Here is a 25,771-nt window from a genome sequence, read left to right as displayed (position 1 = left end):
CTGAAAGTTCCTCCTGTTTCCTAAAATGTTTTTGGTTTAATGAATTGCTTGTTCGCTGCCCACAGACCACATGCAGTGTTTGTACTTCTGTTGTGAACAACTTATGCCTTCATGTAGGAGCTGGGCTTATAAAGCAAAGTCAACATATTATGATAAGGCTTGAAAGAGCTTTCTTTGTCTGAGAATCCCAACTGACTGGGAGAATTAGCTGCCTGTCACCATAAGCAGAGCTGGTGGAGCCTGGAACTCTGTATCCAGAATCTTATCACAGTATGTGCCATCCTTTTCACCATCTTTGAAGTTGAGGCCGGTGTGGCTGTTCAGCCCATGGGGTTTTGATTGCTGGCAATACCTCATTACTGTGCCGTCGCACACCTGTGGATTTTAGCTCTGTTCTAGCATTGTGACAGCATCCTCCCACCCCACCACCATCCATCCCGAAGAAAATCAGGAGCGTCCTCTGGATTTGTGCCCAGGAGAATCTAGGGAAGAAGAGATTCTGCCATTTTGACTGAGAAAAATCTTTTTCCCAATTTAAAAAGTAATGCCTCCTCTTGTAGAAATTTGGGGAAATATCAAAAAGGTGGGGGAGGCACTTATATTTCCAACAGAGGTAACTTACAATTCATATTTTTTACCTCTGCATCTAGTTTTTTCTATGTGCATTGAAGATTTTCACCTCAGCTGCAATAATACTCTATGTACAATGTTATCTTTTTTCCTGAACATAGTAGTATAAAGATTTCAACATGTTTTAAAATTTTATAAGCCCTTTTAGAATCCTTAACTTTCTGCCAAGTGGACATTTCATAATTTAACCATATTATTGAATAGTTAGGTCATTTGTAATACTACTGTAAGCATCTTTGTACAGAAAGCACTTTCCTTATTTTGTGTTATTTTTATACTAGATTTTATAGAAAATGGAATTAGTGGATCAGAGGGAATCAGGAGAATGAGTGAACACTTGAGGACCCTAAGATACCACGTTGCTGCTCCAAAAGGGTGTATCCATTTACCACCCAATCAGATTCTCATCAACAGCAAAATTGATAATTAAGCCACAGTTTTGCTTTTCCTAGTGGGAATATCTAGTACCACTCCAAATATTTGGCAAAGTGTTGACTTAGGTTTTAAAAGTCCTTGATGTGTCAGGTAGCGACACTATGACCCATTGTCTACTGTGGGTTGTGACTGGTTCTTCCTTGTATGCCCATCTCCAAGTTATCTGCACGGTTCTTGACAGCAGTTCCATTCTGCTGTCAGTTCTTTCTCCAGTCTCAGGGACAATCATGAAAGCTTACATTTGTACCTTTGTGTGTGTGTTTTCCAAAGTACCTTCACGTACATTATCTCACATAAGTAAATTCCTCAATTGGTCCTGGGGACTCTCTGGGAATCTTGCTGTTTCAGAGTCTGTCTGATGATGCTTTTGTTGTTCTCTTGCACAGATCCTGTCCTGCAAGTTCCGACGCATGTTGAAGAGTGAGTTTGCTGATTTGCTTCAGTACTTCCCTTTAAGTCATTTTCTATATTACTCAATATTTATGAAGCTAGTTGCTGGGAGTACATATATGTATAAATTTAAGGGATAGTGAGAATGATGGAGGCATAGAGAGTCTTACGGGGGCTACAATAGAAGCCTGTGTTGGGGAGATGGTAGTCAGTTCTTTGGTGGGGGAGGCAATGGTATTAAAAAGGCTTATTTGAGATGGAACTTAAGTCGAGTTTTGAATTGAAGCTTCCAAAGTCCTCAGGAGAGCCTAAGGGTTTAGATCTCTCTCCCTCTTTACTGAGTTACACCATGGAGAGGAAACATGAACGTGACCTGCTACTAGAGTGTGTGTGTTAGAATAAAAGTTGGATAGCACCTGTAAAGACCTCAAGTGATGGTACATCCTAAGTAGAGAAAAGATTCATCAAGGGGTTTCCGAGTGGCTAAGTATAGTCTTGAGCAGGTTAACTTTACCAAAGATCCCCTCACATCTGCTTCATGGGAAGCCACTGACTAAGAGACCTTTATCTGTCTCCTTGACAGATTCTTTCTGATGCCAGGCTTTCAGAGTCTGCTTTTATTGCCTCTGATTGGAAAATAAATGTTTGTTGAACACTAAAAGTAAATTTGTTTGACCTATTTATGTGCCATGCCATGGTATTAAGTATTAATTATTGAAGTTCTGTACTCAATTGACTTGGAAACTAAGAAGCAGATTCACTTATTTTACCTTCATCCAGAGTGATTTTACCCCATGATGATATATTTACTCTCCTACGGTGTTTTACTATTTTTCCATTGCAGGTTGCTTTTTTCCACTCAAGTATGGTATATACCACCACAGGGATATTTTATCTGTGGCCATAGTGAGAGAACAGTGGGTGGAATTGTGTTACACACACACATACACACATCCCACTTTCCCTTTCTCCCTTAATCATGGCTTTGATGTTTTGTTCTGTGCCCTGGGCTATAATTTATCATTGATACTTATTGCTTCATTTCTAGTCCTGCCTTCCTCCCAGATCCCAATGATGGCAGCCTGTATACACTTGGGGGCAAGAATAACGAAGGCTTGACGGTGAGTGTGTTTAGCCTCTTCGTGTACTCCAGCGGTTCTAGACCCGTGATCCTCAACTTTTGCACATTGAGATCACCTGAGAGCTTAAAAAACATTTTGTGGGATTCCAATTCAGGTGAGCTGGAGTGGGGCCTGGGTATCAGTACCTTTTCATCACAACTTCCTAGATGAGCATTTAAATGGCTCCTAGGTTATGTGTGTAAGTGTTTACCAAAAGACATGTACCCAAATGTACTGTGGCTTTATTTATAGTAACCAAGAAGTAAAAACTGCTCAGATAGCATCCATAGTAGACAGCGTAGATTATGGAATAGTATATACAGTTTAGTGGTCTACACCAATGAGAACGGTCCGTGACATGGATGAATCTCATCAACATAAGTTTGGACAGAAGATGACAAACGAGAAAGTCTACACAGTGAATGATTCATTTCTGTAAAGCTCAAAGACAGGAAAAACTAGTCTTATGATATTTTGAAGTTAGAATAATGAATACCCTGGAGGGTCATGATTGGAAACGAGGGCAAGAAGTGGCTCTTGGAGTGCTGGAAATGTTCTGTTTCTTCATCTGGGTGCTGGTTCCATGGGTACATTCACGCTGCAAAATTTAACTGAGCTGTACACTTACGTGAGCTTTCTGTTTGCAAGTTCTGCTTCAGTGGAAAGTTTAAAAAGTTTCCAAGTGATTCGAATGTGCAGCTAAAGTTGAAAACCCCTGGTCTAGACTCTAAGTGGCTTGTGAGCTCTAATTTGTGTATTTTAAAATGATTTAGTGAATACCTGTGACTGAAACAGATGGGAAGAGAAGGGTAAGCCTTGTGTAGAGGTGCGTGGGTTTCCCCTTCAGCATTTCCCTCCAATTATGAGAGCCTCCACTTCTTTTTTTTTTTTTTTATTAAATTTATTGGGGTGACAATTGTTAGTAAAATTACATAGATTTCAGGTGTACAATTCTGTATTACATCATCTATACATCCCATTGTGTGTTCACCACCCAGAGTCAGTTCTCCTTCCATCACCATATATTTGATCCCCCTTACCCTTATCTCCCACCCCCCACCAGAGCCTCCACTTCTGAAGCCCTTTGTTAGCCAGAAACGGGGTTGAGCAGTCTGTATTCATTGTCTCATTTGAGCCTCTCAGCAGCCCCCTGGGATGTAGGTGTTATCCCCATAGTAGAGGTGTGGAAACCACGTCTGGACAGGTGAAGGAACGTGCCCAAGGCCAAAACTTCAAGTGTTGGACTTGCGACTTGAAGAGCTCTCACTTCCAAAGGATGCTCTGACCACCACCCCACCATGCCTTCCTGCATTGTGGTTTAGCAGCTCTGGGAACAACGTGTTTCCAGCTTGGGCCCTGAATTGGGAGGCTCAGCAGACCCCACAGGACTCCAGGCTGGAAGCCTTGCCATGACTCTCTGATTCTCAGAACCATCTGGCAGAAACCCAGTCATTACAGCCTCTCTGTGGCATTTTCCCTTTTCTAAGGCTTAGCTTAAATGTTGGGATGATGGGAAAATCCACATGATTAATTATTTAAAGTTCTGTTTATTAGAGCTAGAGAGAAATCTTTTCTTTCTTGGAGAAAAAGGTGGCAGTGCAATAGAAGCAGGTATCTATAGAACAGTTTCAAGAACACAGAATGTTCCAAAAATAAAATATACTGAAACAAACATTCACCAGAAGAGCTCGTCAGATGTCAGCTGTAGACTCAGAAGAATCAGTTTTTATGATGAAATGCAATTGAAATGTGGATACCTTTGAGTTTCTTTTCCTGGCACCTACCATAACTTCCTTTTAATACCAAAAGGTTCAATTTTCTTCTGTTTTTCAGTAGAGACTTATTTACTGACGAGAACTTCAAGACTTGTTTTCCACCTCAACCTCCTGTGTTGCCCACATCATGATGACTTCTCCTTTTTCTCGAAGCTTCAGCTGGGCACAGAGGTTGCTTTTCTTCAGAATTAATCTCGTGGCTCATTCCCACTCTGAAAAGCACTGACATTCTACTCAGTCTAGCTGGCTCTTGGTCAGTTTTCCAAGACAAGAGAAATCTTCCTGCCCCCCTTAGAATTTCAAAGATTGTGTAACTCTCCATATTTGTGTAAGTCTTTTCAGAAAAGGTTTGTGTCATCCCTAGAAGCACTCTGGAAAAGAGGCTTGGAGGGGCCCCCTGGAGTTAGTGTTTACAGCGCCAGGGACCCAGGAGCCGAGGGCTTGTCCAAAATGTTTCTGGAAGCCTGGGATGCCCCTTCTCCATGGTTTTCAGTTAGGAAAACTCCCATCTACCATCAACTGCTTCTCTCTTTTTAGTAAAGTTGGGTAACAGAAACAGACTGTGCCATAGAATTGTAATAATTGCACAAGACTTGGTTAACTTATTTTTTCCTGTGCCTTTTTTCTTTTCTTTTTTTTTTTTGAAGAAACTTCCCTTTACCATCCCGGAGTTGGTACAGGCATCCCCATGCCGAAGTTCAGATGGAATTCTCTACATGGGTAAGAGTTCCTGTTTTCCTCACTGATACTTTGAGCTCTGAAATGAGCTAAAATGAGCCCCAGAACCTGGGAAAGTGGTGTGTCTGAAGGAGAGGTGTGCAGTCACCCCCTCACCAACCCTTCTGAGAAAGGTCTTTCTTGCATCGGTTACACTTGTTGGTTACACTTGTTCACGCCAGGATCAGCTGAACAATTAAGAAAGGGTTCCCCCCACTTGGGAACAGACGTGACACCATTAATATGGTTACTCATTTAACAAGCTTTTAGCTGCTGTGTTGACCTACTGCTGCCATTTACAGATTACAACATACCCAGAAGCAATTGGATGAAATTTAAAATGAATACAATAGTCTGAGCCAAGAAAGGGAAGCCGGGGCCTATTAATTATAGGGCTTTCTTAGTATTTCCTGCTATCAGAAAATTGGATAAAAACAGCACTTAGCAGCTTGCCTAGATAAGCTGCCTTCATACCTACAGGGGTCACATCTTTCAAAGCATCAGATCTCCTGCTTTTCTTTTACCATGTTGCTGCCAAAATGTCGATAAAAATGCATTTGTAACACAAAGGAGAGCTGTATTTATCTTGAAATCGCAGCAGTAATAATATCCTGTATTTATACAGCAGCTTTCTTTCTGAGGAACTGGAAGTGCTTGCTGCCTATTCATGCCTCGGGAGCTATATGCAGATTTCTGGGCCTCAACTGCAGGCCGAATTTTAAGTTAGGGGCCCTGGGTTCTTGCTTCCTTCCACACCTGGAGAAGGAGGAATTCCACCCCCCTCAGCTGAGTGAATTGAAGGAAGTAATCAGCACAGGCTCTCTCTCTCCTCTGGGCCACCCCCCAGGCCCACCTGACCACCTTCTGACCATCTGTGCCACTCTTTTTATTTGGTCTTCCAGCGTTTGCCAGCGATTCATCACTTATGGTGTATTTAAGATAACTGTTTCCATTATCTTTGTGTGACGCCCTCTTAAGTGATTTCATTGAGCATATTTAAAAGCGTGGCAGTTGCCCAGTCCATCCATTAAAGTGGTAGCTGGGTTATGGAGACTATAATGGTCCTGGAAGTAACCAGAGGGATGCTATGCCAGATGGAAAGGGGTCGTGGTCACAGCTTTTTGTGATGTTTTCACTCTTATCTTCAGATCTTCATCATATTAGGATTTTGTTGTTAAGAACAGAAACATATGATCCACGGACAAGTTTCACACATGTAGCCTAGACACGTACACTACATCTGTTAGAACTAAGTGTAGCTTTAGCAAATTCGAATGCCCTGTGACCTCCCTGGTGTCTCAGTACTCTGCTTCCAAGAGTCTCTTGAAATATCCTGTTTCCCCGAAAATAACACCTAGCTGGACAATCAGCTCTAATGCGTCTTTTGGAGTGAAAAGTAATATAAGACCCGGTCTTATATTATATTATTATATTTGATTTGATTTGATTTGATATTAAACACCCAGTCTTATAGTAAAATAAGACCGGCTCTTAATTTTTGCTCCAAAAGATGCATTAGAGCTGATTGTCCAGCGAGGTCTTATTTTGGGGGAAACACGGTAGGAAATTTGGCCAATAAGTTAGGAAGATACAAGTGACCAGAGGCCATGCCTTACAAAACAGAAATGCGCAGGTCGTGGTGACTGTGTTGACCTTCAGATGGGAGGCTCGTGCTTCTGACTCATCACGGCCAGGATGCGGTGGTGTACCTGCTACAGATGTGTATTATCTTTGAGTGTTCCTAATAGTTTGTTTGGCTGTGCCGTCCACCTGTTCATACCTTGTAATCAGCTGAGCAAGCTGAGAGTTGTAGCCTGTGGCTGGGGAATAGCTTACTGGTGGGGGACCAGGCCGAGATCATTTTGGCCTCATTAGCACCAGGTTGCGACCAACTCCACTGCCCAGGCACCGGTATCAGCTAATTAGTTATAAATAGTAACTGTGGAGCCTCTTTACAAATGAGCTTATTAGTAGGGATGTTGAGATATCTGAATGGTGATTAACAGAGAGGAACCCCTGGGTACATTTCTCTGTTCATATAGATTCTAGTTGAAGGGACAAGGGTTACCCTTTACAAGCCAGACTTGTAATATTTAAGGCCACTAACCTAAGCAATAAAATCTATGAGCTTTTAGGTTTGGATAAATGTTTATACATGATTAGGTTATTAAGTTATTAGACCCAATGGCCCAAGAAGTTTTATTATCGCCACATGACCATTTACCTTGTCACCCTCAGAGCGCAGAAATGTCTTCAACATCTTAAGACTTTCGGCCTGTCTCTGCACAGAGAATATCTTAGGCTGCTTGTTTGGCAGTGATATTTTTTTCCATAGGACGAGTGTAAACCACTGTGTGTCCTTGTGATCTTTCTCAGGTAAAAAGCAGGACATTTGGTACGTTGTTGACCTTCTGACCGGGGAGAAGCAGCAGACTTTGTCATCAGCCTTTGCAGATAGTCTCTGCCCATCAACCTCTCTTCTGTATCTTGGGCGAACAGGTAAGAAGGAACCTTTTGTCATGTACAACCTGCCTATTTCCAGAAAGGACCTGAAGTAGCCTCTCCATGGGTCTCTGCCTCTTGGCTTCTTTTTCTAGAAGGTGGCCAGATCTGTCTTCTCCAAACACAGATCTTACCATGTTGGTCCCCTTTATAAGACACACCCCCTCCCCACGGCTCCCCATGGCCCAACGATCATAGTCCAAAATGCGCACGGCCCTCAAAGCCATGGAGCCTGCCACCTCTTCCGCCTCCTTCCTCGCTGCGTTTCCCTCACTTCAGCATTTTCCAATCGGGATTATGTACCTGCGGTTCCCAGAATAAGCAGGGCTGTTTTTAAGTCTTGGCCCAGTGGGTCCCTCTCTACCAGGTGTGTACGTTTTTGCCTGTCTGGCCAATGTGCTCTCTCCCTTCACAACTCTGCTCCCTCGCAAAGTCACCCTGTCTGTGAAGCCTCTTCCCCAGGTACAGCGGCTCTCCCACTGTCGGGGTGCACACAGTTGTACGGGCCTCTTGTAACGGCCATGTCACCGCCCATCACTGGCCCTTTCCAGCATCCTCAGCCCGCTCCTCCCCACACCACATTATCTCTCTTCCCTTTTCAGACTCTTCTTCTTAACACTCGTCATGATATATTTCTAAATTGCATTTGCCTATTTCCCGCCTCCCCTACTAGACCATCAGTTTCCTGAGGGCAGGACTTGGTTTTGAGCGCCTGCCAACACGTAGCAGGTGCTCAGACGTTGGAGCGCGTGGGTGGGCAGATGCGAGCCTTTCACTGTCAGGATCTGCTGTGTTCGTCGTATGTGTGCAGCTCCTGACATCTACCAGTATTCCATAAAAATGGTGGAACGACAGCTGAAATAGAGCTAAAAGGGGAAGCAAGAAAATATTTAGAAGGAAAAAATTATAGCAAAATCCTAGAATGAAATCATTATGCTTGAACACTCGATTTAGGTATAAACATGTAGGTAGCCAAGGCTTTTTAAAAAAGAGACAGAACCTTTCAAGTGAGAAGTGGTGTTTTTCTAAGAATGAGTAAGACTTATTTGTGACCCTGTGGAAGCTGGCTGGGCTCTCCTGTAACTAGGGGGCAGGTCTCTGTTGTTTCCGTTATCTCTTGCTGAGTGCAAACCATCCTAACTTAATGGCGTCCAACACCAGCATTATCGCTCACAATTCCGTGGAAGAGAAATGCAAGAAGGGCTCGACAGAGACGGAGGGTCCGTACTCCTCACGCTGTTGGCTGGGCTCACTCTGATATCTGGGACCTTGGGTCAACTCTACCCAGACAGCCTGGACTTCTTTACATGGTGGCTGGGTTCTCCTCTTGAGTAAAAGTGGACATTACAGTGCCTCGAAGGCCTGGGCTCCGAAGTTTTGGAACCTCACTTCCACTCCATCTGTTGGTCAAAAGAAGTCGTGAGGCCCGCCCAGAATCAAGGGCTGGGGAAACAGACTCGCCTCTGAATGAGAAGACTGACCTGCACGTCACAGAGATGGGTGGTGGTGGTGGTCGTTTCAGGCATCCGACCGCAGTTCTGCCTCTGAGTACAATAGCTTACAGCCCTCCCCCATGCAGAATATCCCCATCCCTTCCCAGGGCTCCCAAAGTCCAGTCACAGCATGAATCGCAAACTCCAGCATCTTGTCATCTACCTCGGGTGTGAGGGTGGGCGAGGCTCCTGCACCCCAGTACCACCGTGCAGCAGTGAGACACACAGGATAGCTGCAGCAAACATTCCCATTCGAAACGGGAAGGAATGAGAGGCACACAGCAGTCCCGGGTCTTCGGGGTCTGGAATCCAGCCAGGCACCGGTTTTCAGGTTCCCCTCCTCTGAAGGCAGGGAAGATTCTCCATTTGGGCCTGGTCTTGCCTTCTGGGATTGGTGCCCTAATATATTGTTCTCAGCAGCTCTTGATCCTGCCCTCTGAGAAGTCCTGTCTTTTCCATAAGAAGTGGTTAGTGTTTTGTAACTTTCCCAATCTGTGTCTTGTCTATTGAAAGTTGGGAATCTAGAGGCCTTTGGATTTGGGGGGTTTTGTTTTCATTTTGAGTGTCTCTGGTCCTTTTAGTCCATACTGATAATACTGCTTTAAAAACTTCGTGGACTTCACGTGGGTGCAATTATTGTCTACTCCATTGGATTAAAGCCACCCCCCAAATCTCTCTACTTGGTGTGTGGACAACACTCTTACAGTTCTTAGACCCTCTTACCTAGCAGAGGGTCTGTGAAGCACCACCTTGAATTTTTCTGAGGTCTCAAAAAAGGGCCTTACTGCCTTAGCCTGGACTTGCTCTTCGCCCTAAGGCCATTGTTTACATTGAGAACCTTTTCCAGCTGGAGTGTCAGCCCTGAACCCTCTATAATTCCTCTGTGTTCAGCTTGAAAACTGAGTCGTTTCTTCTTTAACTTCTGTATCTTGAATTATGTCAGATGCAGTTAAGAGAAACCACTTGGCACTTTCCACATTCTGCCTGGAGATCTCCTTAGCCAGATCCACAAGTTCACTGTACTTTCTATTTTCCAAGTTACAGTAAGCAGTAGCCTTACTAATTGTGTCACTACTACATCACCTTTTTAGCTTCCAATAGCAAGTTTTCTTACTGCTCTTTGTCTCCATGGCGACCTTCCAGCCGCCATCTGCCACCTGGTCCCAGTCAGTGCCATATGTTTTCGGTTTTTATTATGGCACCTTCCCACTTACAGGTACCAATTTCTAATACCAGCTCTCTATTGCTACATGAGAAACTACCCCGAAAGTTAAGTGGGTTAAAATGATGCCATGATATTGCTGAGGATTCTGTGAGTCCTGAGTTCAAGGACGCAACAGTTAGCTTGTCTCTGCTCTGCATGCTGTCCGCTGGGTTCCCTCCTGTGTCTGAGACTTCAGTTTCCCATGCGGCCGTTCTCTTTCCACGTGGATGGCCTGGACCTTTTTTTATAGGCAACGTAGAGAGGATTTGTCTGTTGTAAGTTAGGTGAGGTCAGCACCTCAGTAGGTGCCGTGGCCCCTCTGGTAATGGGCTGGCGTGTGTTCTCCAGAGTACACCATCACCATGTACGACACCAAAACCCGAGAGCTCCGGTGGAACGCCACCTACTTCGACTACGCAGCCTCGCTGCCTGAGGACGACGTGGACTACAGTAAGTGCCCCGGGTGGCTTTGCAAGGTCAGGCAGGTCTTGTGACCTGTGAGAAAACGATTGTCCCAGAAAGCTGGATTTTCTTGAAGACGCTCTCAATCACCAGGTTCTGGACTTTCCATGGACTTACAGTAAATGCTTCATCAGTCAGGTGCCGGGGTGAGAAGTGTGGAGGGGAACCCAAGTAAGATGGTGGTGAGCTTAGCCTGAAAGGAGGGAGGACGCATTCTGTTGAGTCCCTCTTTGTCACAGAAGGGATTTACTAGAGGCCCATGAGAAACAGAATTAAACATCAACTTGTAACACTAACAGCTCACTCCCTAAATGTGGCTCACCCCCAGTTGCTTCTCTAATAAACACCCCCCAACTCAAATGAAAACTAAAAACCAATTTTGCCAATTTTAGACACTGGTGTCTAAAAGAGGGACAGAAGCCCTCTCTGGGGTCAGATGTGGACAGCGCCAGTGGTCAGCTCCGACGTCCACCTCGATTGATAGGTTTGAAATGATTGCTGTCAGATGCCAGATTCAGAGGTCTCTCCCCTGGCTCCTGCCTCCTCAGTGTGTCCTCTCACTAACTGAATGGAATGCTAAAGAGCACCACCAAGTAAATGTCCTGCGAGAGGCTGGTCCCATGTTTATGAGCCAGGCAGCTCGCAGTGTCTTGATATTGTAGAGCCTGAGCACGTTCACTGGAAACGAGTGAAACTGTTCGGAGGAGATCTGAGAATACTCCAGAAGTCTCGGTTCCTCTAGCTGAGTGGTTGCAACTTGCCAGGAGAGGAGAGGATGTGGTTGCAACATGGGGTGAGACTCGACTTGCTTTGTTTATCTGATCTGTACAGAGATGTCCCATTTTGTGTCCAATGGTGATGGGCTGGTGGTGACTGTGGACAGTGAATCTGGCGACGTCCTGTGGATCCAAAACTATGCCTCCCCAGTGGTGGCCTTTTATGTCTGGCAGCGGGAGGGCCTAAGGAAGGTGATGCACATCAACGTCGCTGTGGAGACCCTGCGCTATCTGACCTTCATGTCTGGGGAGGTGGGCCGCATCACCAAGTGGAAGTACCCCTTCCCCAAGGAGACGGAGGCCAAGAGCAAGCTGACGTGAGTCGGGGAACTCGGGGCAGAAGAGGGCAGCTGTGACCCTGGCATCCTGGTCCCGCTGCAGTGTGGCACACCATACACTGAAAGCCAGGGCTCGGGCAGACAACTCTGAAGCCGTGAGGGATATAAAGAGCCTAGACTGGCTCATTCCGAAACCTTAGAATGTAAGAATTGGGGGGTACCACGTGGCGCTTCAGAATTCCTGCATATGAACTGAGTTAAAATTATGGCTGGTACTCACAGTACAATTTGGATATATCTCAGGTGGTGAAATACAAAAGGTGTATTTATTGTTCAATTTTCGTGTTTTCTAAATTTTCATTGTTAAGTTACATTTGTTTTAAAAATCAGGAAAACAGTATTATGGTGTGTGTGCCTAAGACTCAGCAGACTTGCGCTATTCACCCCCACCTGTTAATAGGTCACTTAGCCTTGCTGAGCCTCAGTTTCCCACTTTACAGAGCTGTTGGAGATGATCAAATAAGATACTGTATATGAAAATGTTCTCTGAATTGCACACCACCACTCAAATGTAAGGTATTTGTTGAGAGGTTTCGAGAAATTAGTAGACCACCAGCCCCAAACTCGCTATTGACAATAACCAAAAGAGTCTGGAGGTGCGTCCCCCACGTTTTCACACTGACACCACAGACAGAAGCCAAACCCCACCCCTTCCTTGATGCCCCAGACAGAGCCAGACCACCTGGCTGGGGGACTGGAAGTCTCACCCAGTTTAGAATTTTGTGTGCAGCCCTTTGCTTTAGGCATCCAGATGAGAGCAGCTGGCTGTTTCTCAGGGCTTCCGTAGACCCTGTAGACTCCATAAGCATCGCGCCGCGCTGGTGATTCTGGTGTCAGCTCGGTCGTCAGAGCGTGCTGGTCAGGGCCATCTTAGAGACTGTGGTGGTTACCAGCAGTCAGTCTCTCCCAGATGAGCATGGCACACAGTCCTTTATGCAGGCCGTTGTGGGGTGGTCTAGTGCAGCCCTGCCATCTGCAGGGAAGGAAACCAAAGCTTGCAGTTCGGAGACTTGTGCATGTTTTTGTAGGCAGTGAGTGGCAGCTGGGGCCTGCGGTCTATTTCTCTGGCTCCCAGGGGAGTATCCGTACCTTCACCCTCCAAGAATGCTCGGGAGTCAATCTGGTTATTCCTCTCGGTGGTATTTGGGACCGCGATTCTTCTCCAAAAAGCCCCTTTTTGTGGGATCCAGAACTTAAATGACTGTGGAATGCATGTATCTGTTTTTCTCCTAGGCCCACCCTGTATGTTGGTAAATACTCTACCAGCCTCTACGCCTCCCCCTCAATGGTCCACGAGGGGGTCGCCGTTGTGGTAAGTCCACTATGCGGGGCTCACAGATGTAGCCTCCTAACTGCTCCTGTTCCATTTTTACAAAGAATGACTTTGAATCACATACATATACACATCTTGTTGGTTTAAAATGCAAGACACAGATCTTAAATCCTCAAAAACAATTTCTACACATACCACCTTCTACTTGAAGGAGAGCTCCATGACCAAAGCAGCTTCCCTAACCTAGAAGCCCTGCTCATTTCCCTTCGCTTTTGTGTTCAAGTCTAAACTGCCCTGTAAACACCAGTTCACAGCCCTCCTCAGCCCCGTCCCACGGTGCCCTCCCCCCACACTGCTGGTGTCTAACCAGGTGCATCTTCTCCCTCATTTCCAGAAGTGCCTTGTTCATCTTTCTTAGCCTTTGTCCAGGCTGTGCCTCACACTTCAAATGCTCTCCCTTCTTTCTTTTCCCTACTCAAATCCTTTTCATCCTTTTGTGACCAAGCCTCATGGGCTCTCGCCAGCCTGCCTCCAGCGCTCCATCACTGAGTGTCTGAGGCCTCATGATCCTGGATGTTCGTTTTGGTCCTTACAGTGTTTGAGCTGTTTGGTTGGCATCTCTTACCTTTCCAATGAGTTGGTCAGCTGCTCCTGTGAGCAGGGCAGCGCCTGCCTCCATTGCAGCTCCAGCAAAGCCCGAGCCTGCTGCTGGCTCGGGGCTGGAGCTCACTCCCCCCTAGTCAGGCACATGGATTGTGGATTGGTAGATACCCAAACATTCTCCTTCACTTATCCTGCTGCTCACAATAGCTGCTTGGAATTTCACACACACCCTTTCTGTCACCCAGTTCCCAGACATCAGAATTTAAAAAGATATCCATGTTAAAGACAGTTGTCACATCCTGAGGGAAGAGCCCCTCCTGCCCAGTCTTAGGGCCTTTGTGTCTTGCTATGACTGTCGTGGCCCAGCCCCACCCAGAGGTATGGCAGTGCCTACGGTGCTGAGGACAGCCATAGGGAAGGTCTGCTCTCCTGGAAGGCCTCACCCCCAGGCCTCACCCCATTCTTTCTTCACAGCCCCGAGGCAGCACTCTTCCTTTGCTGGAAGGCCCCCAGACCGAAGGTGTCACCATTGGGGACAAAGGGGAGTGTGTGATCACACCCAGCACAGACCTAAAGTTTGACCCCGGGCTCAAAGGAAAGAACAAGCTCAACTACTTGAGGAACTACTGGCTTCTGATAGGTGAGAGTTGGTTTCTCGTTGCCTCAGGTCACGTGCTGCCTCCTGGTGGGCAAAGCCGGCCTTGCTGGTGACGGTCAGCCACGTACTCGGTTCACGTCCCAGTTGATCTTTCAGACCATGAACATTTTTAGTCCCACGGGAAATTAACAAGATAGTTGTGTTGTCAACTCAGTTTTCAAAAATTGTTTAACTGATGTTCCAAAATTTAAGTACAGTCATGTGTTGCTTCACAGTGGGGATACGTTCTGAGAAATGGGTCGTTGGGCGAACACCACAGAGCACTTACCCAAACCTGCATGGTACGAGCCTGTACAGCATGTTACAGCACAAAACAACACGGGATTAAATCAAAGCACAAGAAAAAATGACGCTATCAAGAGATGTATGAGGCTGCTGCCGGGATAATACTGCTTTCATCGAACTCTTTTTATAAGTAGAAAGGATACACTCTAACTGCTACTGAATACGTAAACCAGTAACATAGCCGTGTATTATCAAGTATTATGTACATAACTGCATGTACTAACTTTTATGTGACTGGCAGCATAGTAGGTTTGTTTACACCAGTATCACCACAAACCCATGAGGAATGCATGGCGCTGTGATGTCACGACAGTGTCGCTCGGTGATAGAAACTTTTCAGCTCCATTGTAATCTCATGGGACCAGCGTCATACATGTGATCTGTCATTGACCAAGACGTCATTATGAGGCACATGACTGTGATGTCAACTTTGTGCGATTACCTGACACATCGAATGTCTGTTATGTGCCAGGCATTGGTGCCAAGCACTTTTGAATACAACTTTCTCACAACAACCCTGTGTGGAGTAGGCACCCTGGTCATTTCCACTTATAGTTAACGAAACTGAGGCCATTTCTATGGAAGAATTCACTCGGAGTTGATGTGGGCAGAAGGGTGGGTTGGGGGGAGAGGGTTGAAGACCAGGAGGGATTGAGGGTGGTGAAGAGTGAAGAGGCTGGACCTGGGTCAGGGAGCTACGGCCGAGTGTATGCGGGGAGATCCCTTTTCCTTCTCTTCTGTTGCTGTTGCCATCACTAATGGCCCTGGAGCAAACGGGAGACCCTGTGAGCCAGCGAGATAAGAGATGATAACCCAAAGGCAAGTGAGTGTGACAAATGAAGGCAGAGATGAGAGGAGCTGTGTCTCTGGCAAGTGTCTCAAGTAATAAAAGCAGGATAGAGTTTTCTTGAATCTGATTCGCCCTTCCTGTGCCCCCACCCCAATTCTGCTGCCTCCTAGCCCCAGAGGTGGGGATGCAGCCCCAGGGGTGGGGTGGGCAGAAGGGAAGTGGGGGTGCCCGAGTGTACAGGGGCTAGTGAGATTTCTCCTGGCCATTCTCCCTCTTGGCGCTCTCCGTTGACTGGTCCCTGGGCGGAAAGAGGGCAGGGCTGAGCGTGCAGGGAAAAGGGTATGGGGCAGCATGGGAGAGTATGGGGCCCAAGAAGCCACAGGATCTTCTGAGCAGTGGGATCTGGATGGGGGGTGTGTGTAACTGGGTATTGTGGAGAGGAAACTGGGTGTACTGGAACCCTTATCCTTCCCTTAGTAGCTGTCCAGGTCTTGTTCTTCTGTGTTCTATTCTTCGTAGACATTTTTCTTTTCGTTACTGTTTTTACTAAATACTGGGCAAAGGAGATGAAAAAATATTCTACAATTTTTTTAAACAGAAGTAGTTTGGAAAACATGCATGAATGGGCCCTTGGTAAAGAAAAAAAAAATAGCTGATGAGCAGAGGCCACTGAAATGACAAGGCTACTTAGTTTTATGTACCAGTTAAGGGAGACAGAGATTGCCTACCAGTGGTTAAGTGAAACAAACAAACAAAAATAAATAAAAATTTAAAAAAATAGATAAAGAAGTGAAATACATTATTGTAAATTAAGGAAAGGTGTATGAAAGACTATAAAATGTGGAAAAAAGTCTTCATGGCTTAGTCGCAAAAATATATCCTTTTAAAATCAAAAGGTTGCCCAAGTAAGAAAATTGAAAAACCCAACAAAGTATCCAGAAGTAATTAGGGAAGCATTTCACAGTTCTGAAGGCCCTTTTGAGGCTCTCCAAGGCCTGGCCATTTTTAAATAAGGCAATGGGACTGCTTGACAATCTTTGTGTAAACGGGGCCACAGGTGAAAGGGACAACTAGTGACAGTTCAAAACAAACTTAGGTTCCCTTAAAGAACAGTGTGATGTTGTCGATAGAGAGCTGACCTAACGAGGATTTTTCCAGATCAAGAAATGTACGTGGCTTGGACTACGTCTTGTCATAAAACCTTCATAGGTTTGGGAGAACAGCAGAAAGATCATAGTGAGATGCGATCTGCTCTCAGTGAGGAAACAAACAGGCCCAGTGAGAAAGATGAACTGGCTGTTTCGCGTGGTTTGTGGAGTCATTTCGTTTTAGAGATAAGCAGATTACCAGGCTGTATCAAATCCTTATTTTATTCAACCTTTTCTGTCTTAACAGTAATTTACGCACCACAGATGCTCACTACATGTGTAACAAACACTAGGTATCTTGAAATAGTGTAGAGAGCAGTGAACAAACGCTGAGAGAACCGTCACCCCCTATCCTTCTTGTAAATATGTCCTGTTGCACTCTCACGAATCACTTACCACTTCCCGGGTTGGGAGCTCACATTTAGATAACTGGCATAGAGCTCCACCTGCGCACATTGAAATACCAAGATGGGAAGTAATACCTTTAGTGGAGTGATGTCACAAAACACTGAAGGGAGAACTTAAAATGAAGCTTCATAATGCTTCAGCAGCGGGCAGCCTAAGTTAGGAATTACCTACACAAGTCTTGCCTCATGAAAGGTTTTGTTTTCCTCTCCTAGGACACCATGAAACCCCGCTGTCTGCGTCTACCAAGATGCTGGAGCGATTCCCCAACAATCTGCCCAAACACCGGGAAAATGTGATTCCTGCTGACTCGGAGAAGAGCTTTGAGGAAGTGAGTAGGGAAGTGAACACTTGGTTACTGGCTCTCCGTGAGGGGTTGGGGGGCATAAGGCATTGAATGACTTTAGAGCTCGCAGTCTATTCCGGAGGGAAGAGGAATGCACAGGAATCCATGGTAAACCACAAGCTGCTAAGGACTGATGGGGAGGAAGGGGGTGCGATTAGCAAAGGCTGTAGGAAAGACAATAGGACCGAATGGTGGGGTCTGGCCTGGTGGGACAGAGCCAGAGGGCACTGAAGGGAAGAGAACAGCAGCATAAAGGCCTGGAGCTGGGACTAACCCTGGCGTTTCCAACTCTGAGGCTGAGGAGACAGGCCCGACCAGATCCGAGGCTACCAGGTAGGGAACAGTAGGAAAAGAGATCACATGGCTACAGAGGAACCATGCTACCAAGCCTTGAACCAGCCTGGCAGCAGAGCGAAGTTGACAAAGAAAGGAAGTGGGGAAACCTGAAGTTCTGAGAACCCACGAGTGGCCTGCTTTGGTTGCTTTGTCTGGCAGGGACCCAGGACAGCCGCAGATTTGGAGGTTGGGCAGCAGGGAGGCCTACCCAGGTGGTAGCTGCCATCAAGTTCTGACCTGGGCTGCCCTGAGGAGGTAGAGTGTGTAGTCAGGGTCAGCTGGAGACAGATGGCCACTCACATTAGAATGATGTGAGGGAAGTTGAACACAGTAGACAGTTCCAGGTTATCCCTTAGCACGCTCCTTCGGCCTGAATCGCGAGTGGAGGGATTGGAAAAGGCCAGACCAGGAGCCTAGAGCTTCATTTGAGGCTATTCAGCAGCCCTAAAGAACTTGACCTCATTCTCCTCCTTCTGTGTCATCTGCTGGTGGCTTCATCAGAAGCCAGAAGGCAGGGGAGACCATTGCCCTGCCCATATGGGGCAGCTTTCTGAGGCACAGAGCAGGTGGAGAATGCTGGAGAGTGGCTCTGCAGGAGGGGTCGGAGCAGGCCAGTGTGTGTGTGTGTGTGGTTGGGGGGCGGGGGGCGGGCGTCCAAAGGCCACTCGGCCTTGGCAGTTCCTGCAACCCTGCTGGGGGGCCGGAAGCTGAGAAAGAGGCCTGAGCCATGGGCAGGGTCAGAGGAAGACAAGTTTGGCTGACTGAAGTCGCCTTCCCGAGCCTGGGTAGTAATAGTCACAGATAGTCCTGCTTCAAATTATGAGACCACGATCACAACAAATTCACTTTAGAGATTTAGATTTTATCCAGAGTGAAAGGAAAAGAAAATCGCATGGACGTTTAGGATCCCAGGGTGCAGTGTCTGTGTTCTCCCTCATCTGTGGAGGTAGCCGGGTGGGGGAAATGTATTGAGTCCTAAAACAGTGATCTTGTGTAGCATCGGTGCCCTAAAATCTTGATCTGATTTTGGTTTTATTAAAGCCAACCATATGCATTAGTGGACCATATGCATTAGAATATAAGAGTATAAGAAAGAAAATAAGACATTCCCCTTCATCTAAATTCCAGAGATGACCACAGTTGACATTTTCCTATTTAACCATCCAATCTTGAACAGAATCCATTAAAAGTCCATCAAAATACTCTGAGGTGCGTTTATATGGTAATGAGACTTACCGTAATTTTTTAATGAACGCACTTGAGCATATATAACTAAATGAGTGTTGTCCTGGCACGTGCTCAGCAAACATTCCTCAGCTGTCAGCCATGCACCCCCATACACAGTGGGAGGCGGGCAGCTGAAGGCGGGGAGAAGGGGCTGTAGGTGGAAGTTGGGGGCCATGTATGAGAGGTGTGAGCACCTGGGGGATGCCCTGCCTGCTCCTGCGAGGGAGCTGTATGTTCATTTCATTGGGTAAACAACGCACAGCTGGAGCACTAGAGGCTGGAGAACGAATCGGAGCGTTTTTCGAAAATTCTTCTTGAAGTCCCAGAGATTCTCAGGAGCTTGGACAGAAGCTTCACTTTTATCCAATTTAATTTTGGGCTTCTAAATAAAATTTTCTTTAACAAAGGGTTCTGATGCTTTTCAAAAACTTTGAAAAATAGTGGAATACTTGAATAAGTGATTTTGTTTTTGGAGTTACACTGAAAGTTGACAAGCAACGTAAGTCAAAATCTTAAAAAAAAAAAAAAAAGAAAGCTGATTTATTACTTTATAGCTGTGTGTGCGCTCGCGATTTTCCTTTTTCATGTGAAGTAGTATTACCAAATTGACTACCAGTCTTTTCATCAGACTTTATACAGATGACTTCACAGTGTTCCCAAATATTAAATCTACCATCAAAGGAAGGAGCTTTTGCCTTCAGTGAGGATTTTTGAAAGAATAAAGGATCTGCAGGCACTTTCAAAAGCCTTGCTCTGCAAACTGGTTGTGAGTAATGACAGTATCACAGCATACTTCATCTCAAGGCAGTCTCTGACTAAGGCAGCGATTATCTGGCTTTGTGATCGTTGGATGGGCTTTTAAAAATCTGACACATTTTACAGTGGAGTCAGTGCTTCTCTTGATTGTTTGGCTCGTTTACGTTTTGCTAGAAGTTGTGCAGTGACGTAGCCACTCTCTCCCACGTAAGGTTATCCACCTGGTTGACCGGACTACAGAGAACGCGCCCACCACCATTTCTCAGGACGTGGAGGAGAAGTTCACTCATGCCCCCGCCAAGCCCGAGGCCCCCGTGGACTCCATGCTCAAGGACATCGCCACCATCATTCTAAGCACCATCCTGCTCATCGGCTGGGTGGCCTTCATCATCACCTACCCCTTGGTAAAGCTCAGCCGCTTCCCTTTGCCCTCCCACATGTTTCTGAACTTCTGCGCCCGTCACCTGATGGCAGTGAGGCTGGACAAAAACCACAATAAGCAAAAACATTTCTTTTCACAGTTAAAAGTCAATATTTGCTATCTTCAAAAACATAATTAAAGAGACACTAGGCGTCTCCGGAAAGGACAATCGTATACCTACGTCTCACAGGTTAACTATGCAAACTGATTTGTAAACCTTGTTCACAGATCCTTTTGAATTGTCATATATATAAAAGAGTACATATATATATATATATATATATATATATATATATATATATATATATATATATATATAAAGAGTAGACATAATAGGTGAAAATCTACTTAACTTTTCTCCCTTAAAAACTGTCTGTTAGAGATATCAGCCAGAGTAAAAAAGACAGCACGGTAATTCCTTCTACTTTCTGACTGGAAATAAGTGAGCTAAAATTATGTAGTTGAGTAAGTTATGAGTTGGATAAAATATTCTAGAGGAATATTCCTTCATCAAGTTGCTCAGAGCACTGAAATGTTATCTCCATAGATCACGAGTACTCAGGAAGCTCATGTCCCACGTAGGAATAGGAATGATAACCCTTTGCGGCACTTTTCATGCCTTTCAATGGGTTCACTTGCATTGTTTTGTTTTTTACCTCACACTGTCCTTATTATTTATCTCCTACCCACACATGAAGAAATTGAAGCTCTGGGAAGTTAAATAACTTTCCCAAGGTTACTCAGTAGGAGATGGCATTTCCCGGATTTCCACACGAGGTGAAGAGAGGGGAGGGAGCGCTAGCAAACTCCCAGGGGGTGGCTGGACACTATCCGTCCCTTAAGTCACCTTCCCGAGCCTGGGTAGTAATAGTCACAGATAGTTCTGCTTCAAATTATGACGGCTTGAACTGTCAGAATAAATGAGAGGCACGGGGGTTGTGGGGAAGACAGTGTGATGAAATGGGGGGAATGGGACCTTGGCCAGGCTCCCCGTGTCTCAGCCCCACTCTGCCACTCCCTGGCTGTATGTTGTGGGCCAATGGCTGCCAGGTTCTAGGCCCCACCTGCCATCTCTGCCTCTGGATTGCTGACGGTCTGTGTACTACCCTCTGCCAAGTGCAAGGCCACAGGACACAGGATGCCGGTCTTACCTGTATCCACCATGCTCTTGAACACCTGGTACCCATTCTCCCGGCCTGGTTTCATTTTTGCAGCAACTCCCAGACTTTCGTAAGAGTCCCAGAATTTTAGAATTTGAATGGGACCCCCTCCATCTGGCCCAGCCCTCCACCTAGGACAGCAGCCCTCTTCTGCTGCCCCTGCCAGGCCCCTCTGTGGGGGCAGTGGGCTATCCTGGCAGCTCGAACTGGCAGAAAGACCTCCAGTCATAGAATGGGTTTCACTTCCCATGCCTTCTCCTGGTCTCATCCCATCCTGTGCACCTGCTCCCTCTGCCACAGGGAGCCTCCTTTCCTGCCTGCTTGTTTCCCAGGAGGTCCGGCTACACTTGTCTGGATGTGTGTTTCCCTTCCCAGAGCATGCATCAGCAGCAGCAGTTCCAGCACCAGCAGTTCCAGAAGGAACTGGAGAAAATCCAGCTCCTGCAACAGCAGCAGCTGCCCTTCCACGCACCTGGAGACATGGCTCAGGACACCGAGCTCCTGGACTCATCCGGCCTGTACTCAGAGAGCTCGGGCACCAGCAGCCCCAGCACGTCTCCCAGAGCCTCCAACCACTCACTCCACTCCAGCAGTTCTGCCTCCAAAGCTGGCACCAGCCCCTTCCTGGAGCAGGACGATGAGGGTAAAGCGAGTTGCCGTTTGGTGCTGTTTTCTCTCCCATTTGAACACAACCTGAGAACCACAAAGCACCATGGCCTTCCTGGGAGTCTTCCTGGGGTCATGAAGAGCTGTTCCCAAGGGTTCACTGTGTCCCTCCCACGCTGGGAGCCGGGTTCACCCCATCCCATGGCTTCTCCCCCTCAGAGGGCCTCCTAGGAGCCCCCTTGGCCTTCTCTCCATCTTTTCCCCACAAGGGCTGCTGACCAGAGGTGCGCTGAGTGTCTGGCTTGAGAGCATTCGCAAGGCCAGCTGGGGCCAAGGATGAAAATGCAGCTTTGATTCACTTTCCTCTGGGAGGTTGGCTGAGGCCGGTTGTCGGGCCAGTATTTAGAGGGGATTGACACAAGCTGGTGCGATAGACCTCAGAGTCCTAAGTGTCAAGCTGGAGATACTGTGACTGGCTCTCTTCATTCACACGTCCACTGTCGCTACTTGAGTGTTTTCAGGTGCAAATCTGAGGTGCATCTGTGGAGAACCCCTGTCTTTGGGAAGGTGTGAGATATTTGTTCTCACAGTAGGGCCAGAGATGGGGGGCAAGGGCAGGGGTAGGAGGAGGCCCTTTTCACGAATGGGGAGCGGACCCAGTAGCTCTTGCCTACCAGCGGACTGGGGTGCAGAGCCTGCGATCCCATGTCTCAATGTGAGCTCAGGAAGCTGATAGCCATTCTAACCTCTTAGGTTATGTTTGTTTAAAACAGCCTCTTCTTCTTCCTGTTTTGTCCCAGATGAGGAAACCAGCATGGTGATGGTTGGGAAAATTTCATTCTGTCCCAAAGACGTCCTGGGCCATGGAGCGGAGGGCACAATCGTGTACCGGTGAGTGGATTGGAGGGCGCTGTGCCTTCACTACCTCAGGTGGGAGTGCCTGTCGGCTTGCAGGCAGTGGGCCAGGCTCCAGGGGCACCGCAGGGTCACAGAGGTGACTCGGACCAAAGAATGCTGCCTCCATGACCACAGGGCTGCCTGACGGTTGGTTGGGGCCCTCAGGGCTATGAGGCTGATGAGGTGGCCGCTGCGTCACAGGAGGAGCACTATGGGGCCACAGGCCTCCTGTCGTTTCCGCAACCCGACTGGCTCCTCCAAACTCACGCCCGCTCCTTGTCCTGCAGGGGCATGTTCGACAACCGTGACGTGGCAGTCAAGAGGATCCTCCCCGAGTGTTTCAGTTTCGCAGACCGCGAGGTCCAGCTGCTTCGAGAGTCAGATGAGCACCCAAACGTGATCCGTTACTTCTGCACGGAGAGGGACCGGCAGTTCCAGTACATTGCCATTGAGCTGTGCGCGGCCACTCTGCAGGAGGTGGGTGCCCCGCGGTCGCAGTCACCAGTGGCTTTGCCATCGCCACTGCAGCCTCCCTTCTCCCGGCAACTGGGGCATGGCTTGGGGACTGCCGACCTGTTTTTTTTTTTAATTTGTTTTGTTAACTTTCTATTGAAGTTAAAATGTACTCATTTTAAATGTATAGTTTGATGCATTTTAACAAAGTTGCATATGCATTTAATCACAATAAAACACAGAGCATTTTGGTCACCCCTACTTTAACTGGGTGGTCCCCTCATCCTGCTGAGGGCAGTCTTTGGTCGTAGTTAGTTAGCATCTTTGTCCCTCTTGGCCTCCAGAAGCCTGGCCTGTTCTTCCTCCCAGAGCTGCTCAGGGTTGGTGTGGGCTTAGGGATGCGTCCTGACGACTCAAGTCATTAAGATCATCCAGTAAAACAAATTAAAAATAAATGAATAAAATGATCATCCAGTAAATTCCTTTAGCTCAGTTTCCAGCTCACTGTGAAACTGTTTCAGTATCATTTGGATTCACTCGTATTTATACCCGTATGAAGCAATGAATTTGAGTTTCTTACTCTTTTATCTTTCTCATTATAAACTAGTAAATCAGAGCTTTTGTTTAAGTTAGCCTATGACTTTTAGGAGAAAGTCTGCTGGAAAATAAGGATTTGGAGAGAGAATGTTGTCAGTAAAACTTCCCATTTCTTTCTTAAAATATGATCAAAGAAAATGAGCTGACCCAATACCAAATGTTAACTAAAGCAAAAAGCTACAGGCAGGATTTTTCTAAATAAACTTGAATCCCTTTATACAAAGAGGAAGTTCTCTGAGGTGCCGATTCCTAGGGGGCCATGTGCCGTGACCTCACTGTTGTATCTCTTACAGTACGTGGAGCAGAATGACTTTGCCCACCTCGGCCTGGAGCCCATCACCTTGCTGCAGCAGACCACCTCGGGTCTGGCTCACCTGCACTCCCTGAACATTGGTGAGAGGCTTCCCGTTGCCAGGCTGCGCCCGGGTGGGGTGACCGACTTGCTCAGGTGGGCCTTGCCTCTGTTGAAGCTCTTTGCTGCATCGCTGGTGTGCATGTGGTATAAGAATTTGAGGAGGACTCACACAGTTGAAAACAAGAACGTTTAGACGCAGCAGCAGGCCCACTGGCAGTCTGAGGAGGGCATACTCCCTGTTATAGAAGGCCTGATGTTGCTCGTGGCTAATCCGGAGTTCTGTATCAGTTCACAGAGACCTAAAGCCCCACAACATCCTCCTCTCCATGCCCAACGCACATGGCAGGATCAAGGCCATGATCTCTGACTTTGGCCTCTGCAAGAAGCTGGCAGTGGGCAGACACAGCTTCAGCCGCCGTTCAGGAGTGCCCGGCACAGAGGGCTGGATTGCTCCGGAGATGCTGAGCGAAGACTGCAAGGAGAACCCCGTGAGTAATGAGCACAGTCCTTTGACAGCTGCAGAACCAGCCTCTTCTTAACATCTTCAGGAGGAAGAGCCTCCCACTTCAGGACTTGGGGCTGGAGCACATGTAGCTAGAGAAGGACGTTGCTTTGACAACGAGCACGCTGCTGGTGCTTTCCATATTGTTTGATGTTCAGATGAACAAAAGGGACCATGTGGATAATTGTCTGGTTTTTTTTCCTGCTCCTCCAGTCGCTTCCCCCCTCACACTATTTTGGGAACTCAGAACTTGCATAAGGTGAACAGACTTCTGGTTTTTATTCCTTTTTTTTCTTCTGTTTTTATGTTCCCAATTTTTTATTTTGAGAATTTTTAGACATACAGAAAATCAAAAGAATGTTTCAGTGAATACCTTAGTACCTCCACCTAAATTCAACATTTGTTTATATTTTTCACTCTCTCTAACTGTTGCTGAACCATTCGAATATAAGAGGTAGGCATCCCAGGCCTTCACTCTTAAATACCTCAGCCCCTCTTCCCCAAGAACAAGTACAGTCTGCTTCTTAACCTCCAGACCATTATCACACTTCAACAATGAGTACTGTTTCATGATCTGATGTTCAATCCATATTCAAATTTCCCCACGTCTCTTATAGAGCTGGTTTGTAAGCCAGGACCCAATCAAGCGTCTTGCGTTGCATTTGATTCTCTCTCCTTTAATCCACTACGGTCCTCCTCCTTTCTTGTTCCATGACGGTGACTTTGTGAAGAGCGCAGGCACTTGTCTATAGATAGAATGCCCCGTTTGGGATTTGCTCACGCGTTTCCTCATGATGGTGTTTAACTTGCCTGTCTATTCCTTGTATTTCCTATAAAGTAGAAGTAGGTCTAAAGACTCAATTAGATTCAAGTTAAATGTTTTTGGCAAGAACAGTCACAGGACGCAGTGTCAGGAGGCATGACATGGCAGGTTGTACCATTATTACTGTACCCCTCTAGTGATGCCAGCTTGGCTCACCTGGTACAGGTGGTTACCACTTTTCTTTCCTCCGTAAAGGTACCTTTTCCCCTTTGTTGTTAGTGTTCCATGGGATGAAACTTTGGCACAGTGTGAATATCCTGTTTACCAATAGTCCTTCACGCAATGGT

General features: G+C 46.7%; 1 protein-coding gene across 4 annotated transcripts in view; it reads left to right on the top strand.

The window, feature by feature from the left end:
* ERN1 (endoplasmic reticulum to nucleus signaling 1) overlaps nt 1–25,771 on the top strand; it is a 79,281-nt gene that overhangs the window by 42,005 nt on the left and 11,505 nt on the right. For all 4 annotated transcript variants that reach the window (XM_019732982.3, XM_019732980.3, XM_074320868.2 and 1 more), the window contains 15 exons: nt 1,452–1,485; nt 2,504–2,576; nt 4,999–5,071; nt 7,445–7,567; nt 10,616–10,717; nt 11,561–11,822; nt 13,077–13,155; nt 14,194–14,359; nt 17,221–17,336; nt 19,883–20,074; nt 21,627–21,894; nt 22,658–22,748; nt 23,042–23,231; nt 24,098–24,197; nt 24,448–24,647. In XM_019732982.3, the coding sequence (XP_019588541.2) occupies nt 1,452–1,485; nt 2,504–2,576; nt 4,999–5,071; nt 7,445–7,567; nt 10,616–10,717; nt 11,561–11,822; nt 13,077–13,155; nt 14,194–14,359; nt 17,221–17,336; nt 19,883–20,074; nt 21,627–21,894; nt 22,658–22,748; nt 23,042–23,231; nt 24,098–24,197; nt 24,448–24,647 (2,069 nt within the window). The remainder of the gene's footprint in view (nt 1–1,451; nt 1,486–2,503; nt 2,577–4,998; nt 5,072–7,444; nt 7,568–10,615; nt 10,718–11,560; nt 11,823–13,076; nt 13,156–14,193; nt 14,360–17,220; nt 17,337–19,882; nt 20,075–21,626; nt 21,895–22,657; nt 22,749–23,041; nt 23,232–24,097; nt 24,198–24,447; nt 24,648–25,771) is intronic.

The sequence above is a fragment of the Rhinolophus sinicus genome, chromosome 12 (genome assembly GCF_057876585.1).
Source record: "Rhinolophus sinicus isolate RSI-liver-muscle chromosome 12, RSI-T2T, whole genome shotgun sequence".
NCBI lineage: Eukaryota > Metazoa > Chordata > Mammalia > Chiroptera > Rhinolophidae > Rhinolophus > Rhinolophus sinicus.
This window is presented reverse-complemented; position numbering and strand designations above follow the sequence as displayed.